General features: G+C 39.2%; 1 protein-coding gene across 1 annotated transcript in view; it reads left to right on the top strand.

Annotated features, from left to right (window-relative positions):
* Positions 1-12,693, top strand: part of nwd2 (NACHT and WD repeat domain containing 2) — a 196,668-nt gene that overhangs the window by 179,490 nt on the left and 4,485 nt on the right. Inside the window, exon 7 of the mRNA XM_088910798.1 lies at positions 70-659. Coding sequence (XP_088766924.1) covers positions 70-659 — 590 coding nt within the window. The remainder of the gene's footprint in view (positions 1-69; positions 660-12,693) is intronic.

Genomic DNA, 12,693 nt, shown 5'->3' with positions numbered 1-12,693 from the left:
AACAAGATTATTAAGATATTATGTCCTCCGTGTATGTCTCTGACAATAACTCTACTTTGCTATTTTTAGCCCTTGAAGATGAATTGGACTTTGCTTTAGGAAAACAAACCCCTGCATTCCTGAAAAAGTGTGTTTGCTATATCAGGAAAATTGCTAACTTTGACAGACATGCAAAACTTCCAGAAATGGGTCGCTACATGGATACAGTAACAGAGGGTGAGAAGATAATGCGCAACCAAGAAGCCCATGAGAAACTCATCAAACTCAGGGATGAATTTATTCCCACAATTGTTGCATCTTCCAACCTTAGAGTGTACACATCTGTCACTCATTGTGATATGAAACTTGGGTATTCTGAAGATGTGGAAAATCATTATGTTGAAGGCCTGTGTAAACAGTTTTATGAGGATATGGTGGACATTATCCAAGCTACAGTCCAACAAAACTTTGACACTGAAATGGACCCTCTTTACGATGAAGTACTGCAGCATTTATCTTTGTGCAAAACCTATGCGACATTTTTTGAGTACAGATGTGAAGCATTAAGTTTAATTCACAAGTACATTTTGCCTTCTAAGGCAGGAAGAATTAATCCATTAATTGTTTATGGAGGACCTTGCACTGGAAAAACCTTACTGCTTGCTGAAGTGGCAAAACAGGTAAAATATCTAGTCTCTCATTAATAAGTTCGTAATAATAAGTATATAATAATAAGTCCATTAATAATATGCATGTACATACACATTGCAATTAATATATGAGGACAAGAATGAATTAGTATTTTATTAAATAACAAGAGTGTTAAAAAGTTTCAGTTTTTACAGTAATGTAAATGTCTATGATCCATCAAAACAAAATGAATTTAACATTAAGCAAAGCTTTTCTTTAGCAGAGAATATTTAATATATGTTTAAAAATATAATGAGACCAAACGAAATATATTGTTTTAAATTCCCACAATCTCACAAGAAAAGGCAGTCTGGGGCTGAATGCTTATTGTTTATTTTAATGTGCCTGAAGATATGAAAAGTTGAAAATGGGGAGGCTGGTCATCTTGTTTAGTTTGTTTGTTTGCAAATTGGCCTAATGATCTCATACAACCATTTCTTGAAAGACATAAGGATGTAATAGATTTTCCCATTCCCTACAAAACATTGGGTTAAAAAAGTATATTCAGTTGTTAAGTCCATTCCATTATAGATTTCCCTTCTTTCCTCTGGTTTGTGTTTTACTAAATTCTGAAGAATTCCACTGTGTGATTTTGTCAATGCCTTCAAAGGATTTGAATACTCAAACTAATCTACTGCTCAGAACCAGAAAGATTCAATATATCTGTACATTGGAACAGGTAACGGGTTTATTCCATGCTGAAAAGAAAAGAAAAGAAACGCAATGTTTTGGCTCTGGAGCCTTCTTCAGGTGTGAGAAAGACACGGTAGACGGCAAAGATTAAATAGTACAGGAGAACGAAACCTGGAAAAATGGAGGAGGGAGAGGGGAGAGGCAGAGAGGCAACTCAGGATATGCAAGGTGGAGAAAGGTGTGAAGTCAAAACCTGCATGAAAATAGAGAAGACTACAGTACATGAAAATAAGCCTGTCATTGAGAGAAGGGAGAAGGTGTGAACCTAGATTCTGGATGAGTTTCATTTCTGTTTGCTTTCTGTTGTGGGAGTTGAGGAACCCTTCTTTTAGAAGAGAGACACAGATCAGTGTGATAATAATAATAAACTTTATTTTATATAGCGCCTTTAAAGGTGGCTTCTCAAAGCGCTTTACAGAATAACAACAAAAATAAATAAAAAGAATACACAAGATAAAACACAATTACAATATACAGAGGAGACCATGGATGGTGGTACTAAGAAAAGCAGAGGGGTGAAGAATGGAACCAGTTAAGTAAAGGCTTTTCTAAAGAAGAGGGTTTTGAGTCTAGATTTGAAGGAGTTTAGAGAAGGTGACTCTCTGATATCCTTGGGGAGAGAGTTCCAGAGTTTGGGGGCATAACAGGAAAAGGCCCTGTCACCCATACAATGTAGATGGGCTTGGGGGACAGTAAGGAGACCGGAGTTAGAAGACCGAAGGTTGTGAGGTGGGGAGTAGGGCGATAATAGTTCAGACAGGTAAAGAGGTGCCAAGCCATGCAGAGCCTTATAGGTTAGCATGAGGATTATAGGTGAGTCTAGACGGAATTTGACCGGAAGCCAGTGCAACGACCCCAGCAAGTAGAGCATTACAGTAGTCAATTCGAGAGAATACAAATGTGTTGATCAGCTTTTCAGCCACAGTTCGTGATAGCATAGGGCGTAGTCTAGCGATATTTCTGAAGTGAAAAAAGATGTTTTGACAATATGCTGCACATGTGGGTCAAATGTTAAGCCAGAATCGAATATAACCCAAAGGTTTTTCAATTTAGATTGAAGCTCAAGTACAGAACCCTCTACAGATAGGGTTACAGGACTGGCTTTACGAAGTTGATAGGGGGTGAAGGAAATGAAGGAAATTTTGAGTCATCCAAATTTTTATGTCAGAGATGCAATTAGAATTGAGACAGCCACATCAGTGTCAGATTTGGTATGGATATATATTTGAGTATCATCGGCGTAGAAATGAAAGCTGAGGCCATGTGATCTTAAAAGCTGACCAAGTGGAAACATGTAAATGCTGAAGAGCAAGGGGGCCAGTATTAAGCCCTGAGGAACACCAGACTTAACAAGACCAATTTCAGACCTATACTGATTAAGAGAGACAAAGTGACAGCGATCAGTGAGGTAAGATTCGAACCATTTGAGAGCAGTGTCAGAAACTCCAAACACAGTCTCAAGATGAGAAAGTAAGATGTTATGGTCGACAGTGTCAAAAGCAGCACTGAGATCAAGACGGATGAGTATAGAAAGAGAACCAGAATCAGAAGCTATTAGAAAATTGTTAGTGACTTTGACCAGGGCAGTTTCTGTGCTGTAAAGTTGACAGAAGCCAGATTAGAGGGGTTTGAAAAGGTTGTTTGTCGTGAGGTGATTATGTAACTGAAGTGTGACAGCATGTTCTAGAATTTTTGCAAGAAAGGGTAAGTTGGAGATGGGGCGAAAATTGTTAAGGTTGTGGAGAGCCATGTTAGGCTTTTTTGGCATGGGGGTAATGGCAGCAGTTCTGAGGACCGTTGGTACAATGCCAGTGCTCATGGATTCACGTATAATATTGAGGACAATGGGACAGAGAGAAGAGAAACAGGACCGAAATAAGGTGGTGGGAATGGGATCTAAGATAGGTGTGGTGGGTTTCATGCATGTAACTAGTTTTTTGAGGGATGCTGAGTCAAGAAGAGAGAAGCTGGAGAGAAGGGAACCAGAGAAGTTGGATGAGAAGGGAGGAGGTATGGAAATGATATGCGTAGTGGAGAGAATGTGATGCCGGATATTGTCGATCTTAGAACTAAAGAAATCTAAGAATGTGTTGCAAAGTTGCGATGAGGCAGGTAATGTGGTGGGGCAGTTTGGCTTGAGCAGTCTGTTGATGGTAGAGAAAAGATGTCTGGGGTTGTTTTGATGATTTCCAATGATGTGAGAGAAGTAGGTGGATCTAGCAGACTCTATAGTAACCTTATATTCAGATAAGTAATCTCTCCAAGCCTGATAATGTACATTTAGGCCAGAAAGACGCCACCTACACTCAAGTTGGCGAGAAGCTGCCTTCATGGATCGCAGATGGTCGTTGTACCAGGGGGCAGGGCGAGAGAAGGAGATGGTTCGAGTTTTTAAAGGAGCAAAGGTGTCAAGGGTAGATAAAAGAGCACTGTCATGTAACTGTATTTTGTCCTCTAGAGGGTCAGAGGAAGAGAAACAAGATAAGGAGGACAGAATAGAATTTGCAAACCTTGGGTGATCAATTGATTCCCAGTTGTGGAAATTTACAGAGCGTGAGGGGGAAGTGTTAGAAATAGGTAATTCCAGATTGAAAAGAATACCTAAGTGGTCAGAGAGGCCTAGATCAAGGGGCGAGCAGTGGGAGACAAAAGAGTCATTTGCAATAATTAAATCTAAGGTGTGTCCTTTGATCGTGGCCGTCTGAGGTGAAATGAGAAACTATGGGCTTGGAGAAATCTTTAATCTTAACAGCCCTAACATGTTCTCTGAAGCGGTCTCCTAGTCTTCTTCCGGTTTCCCCAACGTACATACCTGGGCATTTTTTGCAAGAGATACAGTAAATGAGGTTGCTGGAGATACAGGATGTCATCTTGGTGACCCAGAATTGACCTAAGGGGCCCAGAATAAGCGTGTTATTTGATATGTATTTGCAGGTGATGCAGCGAGTTCTGTTGCAGGGGAAGGTGCCTGGTGGGGATGATTGCTGAGTGCGGTCAAGGGATCTGTGAACAAGAAGTTTACAAAGATTTGGTGGTCGGCATTAAGAGATGATTGGGCAGCAGTCGGAAAAAAGGGTACTGATGGAGGGATCGTCCTGTAAAATGGAGCAGTTCTTAATGGTCCTGGGGATAGAAAGTGTGTTAGGGTGGTAGGGAAGCACCAAGGGGATGATGGAGTTGCACCAAGGAGTTGATGATCCGAGGGCTGTTTTTGGCCCGGGTGAGGGCCCTTTCGATAACCGGGGTGGGGTATCCTCTGTTGATGAAAAAATAATGCATTTTGAGTGCTTGGTTCTGGAAATCCATGTCGTCACTGCAGAGTCAACGTAGCCTGGGGAACTGTGAAAAAGGGAGAGAGTTTTTGGTGTGAGTGGGGTGAAAAGAGCTGTACAGGAGATAGCTGTGTGAATCTGTGGGTTTGTAATCGACCGAGGAAGAGATTGTGGACGGCTAATAGATAAATATATGTCTAGAAATGGAAGAGTAGTGGAAGATATTAACTGTATATTTACAGTTAACTGTATATTTAAGGGATTGGTGAAAGTAAGTGAATTGATGCAGGAAGTGTTCTAGCTGGTCATTAGAACATGTAGCAGCACCGATGCAGTCTTTGATGTATTACTTGTAGAAGTCAGGGAGAGAGCCAGTATAGGAAGCAAAAAAGCATTCTTCTACCCAGCCAAAAAAAATATTGGCATAGCTAAGTCCCATCCTGGTGCCCATGGCGACTCCACTAACCTGCTGCTAAAAAAGGTTATTAAATTAATATTCATTAAGTGTAAGAACCAATTCTGCAAGACGCACTAGAGTGTGGGTGGGTGGATCAAGCACTGTGCGTTTGTCTAGCATGTGCTTGAGGGCTGTAAGACCGTCATTCTGGTGAAATGGTAAAAATGACATGAAATTCTGAAATTCTGACATGGTAAAAATGTAGCATTCTGGACCCTGAAATTGGAAGTCATTGAAAAGATGGAGGGCATGGTTAGTATCCTTGATATATTTATATTTCAAACAGTGGTCTCATAAGGCTTTCGAGAAAAGCAGAAATGAGTGTGGTCAGACAATTGCATGCTGAGACAATGGGGCGTCCAGGGGTGTCCAGGTGGATTTTGGGAAGGAGGAAGAATTGGGATACCTGGGGATGTTCGACGATGAGATGGTTCGCCTCCTGGTTGAGCTAGAGATAGTGGATACCACTTCCTTCTGGTAGTCAGTGGTAAACACTGGTTTTTAATTTAAATGATGGATATTTATTAAAGGGGCACCTGATGACCACAGGGATATATACGTTTTTTTCCTCAAAGTCCGTGAATGGCACACTTCCCAAGAAGATGATTCTTTTTTTCTGTTTCTCACTTCTCAAGCTTCTAACCACAGATAACTGAGCCACAAGACACTCACAATGCACAACATATTGCATAGTAAATGGCAGTTTTCACTGGGTGCTACATTCTTTCCCCAGCAAATTAATTGTTGTCCCATTCATTTACAACAGTAAGAATTCTTTAGAATTCGATAATGCCTTTATATTGACCTTTGACACATTTCCATACAGAAACACACAAAAAATCTTTTCCATTTAACACATTTTTACATGGCAGCTGGAAGTTGCTGAACTGACTGAATGGCAATGTTTGCCTCTCTAGTTGTATGTTTGTTATACCTGATGGCTCATGTGAAGGAAAATATCATAGTGGCATCAGCTCACATTTCACTTTCAACTACAGGGGCATGTACTGTGTTAGTGCAATTTCATGCTACCTTGCACATTTAAAGCTTCCTATAAGGAAACAATCTAATAACTTTTAAGTAAATTGTTAAAACACCCAGTACACAATACCTTTATAATGATTTTAACTGATTAACTTGCTTATCTACTTAGATGTAATCTTCTAAATAGACTCTTGGTAACTTGAAAAAAGAAAAAAAGGATATGGCAATAGTAGTACAGTAGGCAGCCACAATAGTGGAACTGTGGTGCCCTTCTCTTTCTAGAGGAATGACTTCTGTTTGCTTGTACTGGTTCTACTTCTGCTTCCCCTGGAGGTACCCCAGGCTACCCGAGGTCATAACGCTACCTAAGTGGCATCTGGGCCACTACCAGTGCTATAATTCAGGGCTATAATTATAATTACAGCCCTTCACTAGCCAGGGCTATAATTCAGACTTTTTGTCCTAATGTCTTCTTTACTGTGTTGTAATTTTTCACCCTGGCTAATGAAGGTGGCACATTTTCATTTATTTGTGGATAAAATGGACTAGATTGTCGATTTACACAACCGTCTCATCAGATTCACAACAGTGAGAAGGGAAAATGTACTTTACACAATCATCTTCACTGTCTAATGATACCAGTTCAAAAATTTTGGTGGTAACAATACTGTTTAAGGGTGCTTTAATGGATAATTGGGTTTCCTTTGTTTGATACACCTACAGTATGTAGGGGTTCTGTGAATTTACTGGGACAATTTATCAATTGTAGCAGTAATCACGAGGTGATTCATTATGGCTATTAGAAAATCAATCGATCAGCGATGCACACACATGGATTCAATACACGAGATACATTTATTAATACATTTAATTGTGCATATAAAACATATAACAGTCGGCCTGGATACAGATGGCAGATCTTACTGTGAGGGTTATCAAAGTGCAAGGTATATAATCACGATGCAAATATATAATCACAAAGAATGCAACAAAAAATACACCAAAGACCAGCTAGTGGCTGCGTCCAATCGCTGCGGTGTTTGATAGGCATCGTCCCAGCGTCCTCTGGCTCCCGGCCAACCAGTCAGGGTGCTGATCGGAGTCAGGCGGATTAGGAGGAAAAATTTCTGCTGTGGCAATGCGCCCGACAGTGTCTCTCTCAGGGATCTACTAGTAGTCCAGCTGACTAGTAGAAAGTCTCTATGCACAGAGGGTGATCGCGGGTCTGAGCAAGTCACTCTTGAGGGGGAAGAAACTTGGTTTGCTTCTGGTGTAGCGCTGCTGCTGAATAAAAACTTATTCAGGTTGTCAACAATAGTCGACAGGTTCCTGATTGATTGGTCAAAGTGAGAGATAAGTAACAATCTAACATCTGACCGCAGTCCAGATGTTCCCAAGACTCTCACAGACAGATAGGCGCTAGGAATGGCCATTGATCATGATAGCCAAGCATGACTGGGTGCATCCCTTTTGGGAGCTGCTCCTTATCAGAGAAAACTCCTTAAATCAGAACTGTATGAATAGCTTCTCTGTGGCTGTACCACAGAGATGAGAAAGAGAGATGGGGCCTCATTTAGGAAAGCAACATTTAATTCTAACTTATTAATAAGCATTGCCCCTATACCTACATACTCTATTAATACAGTGATCAATATCACTTTGCATATATAGCCAATAAAACTGCTCTTTAGAAAGTTTGACAGCACTCTCATTACCAAGGTGTCCCATTTCCTCATGCAGTTCTTAGTATACTATCCGCTTTTATTTGGTTGGCAAAAAAATGATTTTTTGTTCCAGTCTTCCAACATACTGTAGTATTCTTTCATCCATCTGAAGCTAATTCCACTGTCACAGTAATGCTGTTGTTTTGTTGGATTCTCTCTTCCCTTTTTGATCAGTTGGTCTGCGAATAAAATTTTTTAATCAATACTCTGCTAATTTCTCGATCTTTCACCTGAGCTGTCCTTATTTCTTTGAAGATGAGGGGCTCAGTAGTAGAAAAATCACAAGGAACATGGCAAAGGGCTGACATATTGGAAGTGATGGAGGTAATTGATGCAGATTGACTTGCATTCTGCACACCTCTGGACTGTATGACAGCTGCTATAACATCTGTGGAAGTCTCTTCCCTACAATCTGACATGAAACTCCACTTCCCACAGCATTCTTGATAAAACGTCAGCATTAATGTTGTGTCCCCCAGCACAATACTTGATGGTAAAAGTATAGCCTGCTAGCTCAGCAAACCAATAATGTCCAGTGAAATTTGGCAGATGTTAGAACATAGGTTAATGAGTTATTGTCACTACAGACTGTAAATAACGCTGTGAGGTACAGAAGGTCCGTTAAATTCTCAATGGTTACCCAGTTAAGATAAAATTAATTGTCCCCTGAGGAAATTTTTTTGTGGACACACAGCACTTCTGTACATTTAAATATAATGCACACACCCCCAAAAAAACTTTGCACATGTACTGTATAACACATAAAAACATATAGCATTTATAACACAAAACATATTGCACACAAGTGGATTGTAAAGGTAAATAATTGTGTTTATCCTTGCCATTTGCATTGACAACTTTAATGGAAACAAAGGAATGTTTGTATCTGTTTGACTTACATTTGGGAACCCTAAATTGTTTGCCAGAAGGAAGAAGTTGGTATTCAGAATTGAGGATGTGTGAAGGATCTGATATAATTTTTTCTGCCTGTTTGATTATGGCTTTTTCAAAGATTGTCTGCAGGGAGGTGTGCTGATTCACTCCCATGACCTTCAAAGCTGTTTGGATGAGACGGGTAATTTGTGATCTCAACACTGAACTTTGTGTTTGGTAACTTATCACTGAACTGATAAGTTACCAAACCACACTGTTATACCATATATGATAATGTTCTCAACTACAGTATGGTAAAAGAGTAGCATTATTTTGTGTCGTACCCCAAACAGTCTTAGTATTCGCAACAAATATAAGCGCTGCTGAACTTTGGAGCAAACACTCTCAACATAGTCCAGCACAGGTTACTGTTTATGTGTACACCTAAGTACTTATATGAGTCAACCTGAGTGATAGGTTAGTTGTTGATTACTACATGTGAGTGATCACCAAGTGCTCTGAGATCAAAAACTATTTATTTCGTTTTATTAACATTCAAAATTAGGCTATTGTTGTCACACCATTGTACAAACCTCTGTATTTCTGAAATGTACACAGATTAATTGCTTCCTCTATGCATTAAGCCAAGCACAGCTGTATCATCTGAGAATTTGAAAATTAAGTTGCTTTGACTACTGCTCGTACAATAATTTGTATAAAGTGTGAACAGAACTGGTGAGCTCACACAGCCCTGAGGGGCACCTGTGCTAATGGATTGTGACTCCGACAGAGTTTTATTGACTCAGACATACTGTGTACAGTTTGTTAAACATGAGTGATACCATTGAGGAAGAAATTCTTGGGAAATTGCCTTTTTATTAAATATATAGTGACTTTTTATTAGCTCATATGCCTTTTGCTTAGCAACAGTATAAAAGGATAATTCAAGCATATTATTTGACCTTCTGACATTGATATTACAAACCGCAGAATGTCTAGCTCATTTTCACACCTTTTATTTTTATACTTCCTTTTGTCTGTATGCAAGGTAGAATTGTCTGTATGCAAGGTAGAACTGTTTCTAAAGAAGAACGTGGTCAATTACAAAGAAATGTTTGTAGACAGAAAAACATCTCCTAATATGGAAACTTGGAGTAAGCTTTCCTGTGTGTCTACTGTATAAAACTCATTGCAATTATCATCTCGGGGAGTTAGATGTTTGTAGATCTGTATGAGAGATTGCTCTCAGATCTGCATGATCTATCCTCCTCATGCGCATGAATAAAGGACTCGGCCTGACCACACCTAACCTGAGTGAAGACTTTTCTTCGACACCATCTTATAATGTTATGGTTAACAGACATTTGCTTCAACTTGCTTATCAATAGATGGGGATCCAGTGTATTAAATGCAGAGCTGAAGTCAATAAACAGCAGCCACGCATAGGCATTGGAGTCCTCTAGGTGTTTAAGAACCAGATGCATAATGCTGTTAATTGCATCATCAGTGCCCCGCCGGTGTTTAAATGCAAACTGATATGGATCCAGTACAGTGTTCGCTTCTGAGCACAGCATGGATACCATAATTCTCTCAAAACATTTCATAACAACAGATGTCAGTGCTACAGGTCTGTAGTCATTATTATCTGAGGAACAAGGCTTTTGGGGTACTGTCACGATTATTGCTTTTTTTCACAGTGCTGGAACAGAGTGAAAATCAACAGACTTCTGAAAAATAGGGCACCATGCTGGTGTTAATTCCTCTGCACACGTTTTTAAAAGAGACGCAGAAATGCCATCGGGACCTTTTGCCTTTTTCACACATATGTGCTTGAAAGATTGTGTGGTCGTCTGTGGACCTATTACAAGCCTACCAGTACTACTGTCAGCTGTGATAGTATCTAATATTCTATCACATGCACGAGAGAAGTCTTGTGCCTCAAACCTCAGATAAAAATAATTCAGCTTGTTTGCTTTAGCCAGCTCATCCATTATATGGAAGCTATTCATTGAAGAATTCATATTTGTGACTGTTTTCATTGTTTTGCCACAGCCTCCTGGAGTTCATTAGCTGTTCAGTTCTAAAAGCTCTAACTTCCTAAAATGCAAGTGGTAATTTTTCTTAGCACGGATAAGGTACCTAGAACTGTATGCTGTGACTCTCAACTGACCTCGCTGACCTTCAAATCCTGCAGCTGGTAGAAGAATCCTACTCTGTTGGGCTCCTGAGCAAGGCCCTTAACCCCAACTGCTCCACGGGTGCTGTACAATGGCTGACCCTGTGCTCTGACCCCTGGCTTCTCTCTCTCTGTGTCTCCTGGAGAGCAAGCTGGGGTATACGAAAAGACAAATTGGATGTCTTTGCAAGAAATTGTATAGGGCTTAATAAAGTGATCTGATCTTATCTTATTTATCTCAAAAGTGTATCCAAGCTAGTAGACACATAGGACAAGGTCTTCAAGGATTTTCAGGTATTTTTCATGGCTACAGAAATAGAAAAATAGATCTTTGAAGACAGAAAAAAACATCAGTCTCTTATTTATTGTTTTTTTTCTCCTGTATATTTCTGTCTGGTGAATGGACACATTAAGACATCTGATGGTTTACACGTAATGCACAATGGATTAGCTTGAATTAAAGCCATAAACCAGGCTTCTACATTATAAACTCCCAGATATATTAAAAATGTTTGAGGGGACATTATTCTAGGCAGAAATGTTTCTATTGACAAGATATGTTAAGATTTATGTCATCATAAGCCGATAATGACAACAGTCACACACAGCAAAATACAAACACAAAAGAAGAAAAAGCTCACCAAAATCTATAAAATCCCATATTCTTCCCTTATAGACAAAGGAAAAAAAACAGTACATGTTACTTACCATTGGGTCAATAGAAAATTAAACTGGGCAATTCAATAGTTAGTACTTTGTACTGTTAGTACTGGAATGGTTATTCCAGACTCTGAAAAAAGCTAGTCTAATGGTTCAGATTGCTGTTATTTTTTTGTTTTTGACCATTCAGAGCCCTAGGTGAAGGGATTGCCTCTGTAAGATGACTCAGAAAAGAAACCTAGCAGCCAATTCTTATGAGTGGTCTTGAGCTAGGAACTGGCTGTAAAAAAAAACAATGAAAAATATATTCCTTCCTATAGGCTTTCTATATTAATTGCTATAATAAAAAGATATTATAGCTTTTTAATATTTTAAATTATTAAAAAAAAACTTTTGGGCATCATCCCAGGTCCTGTCTTCAAAAATAATTATGTAGATTTTTTAAATATTTCTCAGATTTTTCTGAGATTTCTCTATTTTTTTATCCAGGCACGTAGACACTTACTGTAGGGCAGGGACTACAAGCATTTTCAGCTATTCTGCAGCTATGTGAAAAATTGATCTTTTAATATTTAAAAAAAAATCTTATTATTCTTTATTTCCTGGATATTTCTGTCTGGTGAGTGGACACAGTAAGAAGTTTGAAAGAAATCTTATAGAAGAAATATGATGGTTTACATTTAATGCCCAGGGGGTTGGCTTGAATTTAACCCTAAAAGTAGGCCTCTACTGTATAAACTTCCAGAGATATTACAACAGGTTTTTGGGGACATCACTCTAGATGGAAATTGCCTCTGCAGGTTTTTGGTGCTATACCCTATAATGCCAGATAAATTGAAATCGTGGGACAAAATTCTGCCTAGATTTATTTGGGAAGGAATAAAACCACAGGTAACACCTAGAACACTCAAATTTTTCCCAACTAAAATAATTATTTTCCACATCTATACTCTTACTATTATACAGCTCAGTTTAAGGTTTTAATAACTTGGATGAATGGCAACAAAATAGAATATTAATAGGTGGAAAAGTACAGTTCCACAGTCCAAAGACATGCTGATAGGTTCATTGTTTTCTGGAAAAATTCTTCCTGGCGTGAATGTTGGCATGTCTGTGTTTGTGTCTGTATCTGTCCTGCGATGGGTGCCCATTTTTTGCCAGGACAGGTGTTTTTTCCCTGCTGTG

This window comes from Atractosteus spatula, chromosome 1, assembly GCF_055471065.1.
Source record: "Atractosteus spatula isolate fAtrSpa1 chromosome 1, fAtrSpa1.hap1, whole genome shotgun sequence".
Lineage (NCBI taxonomy): Eukaryota > Metazoa > Chordata > Actinopteri > Semionotiformes > Lepisosteidae > Atractosteus > Atractosteus spatula.
This window is presented reverse-complemented; position numbering and strand designations above follow the sequence as displayed.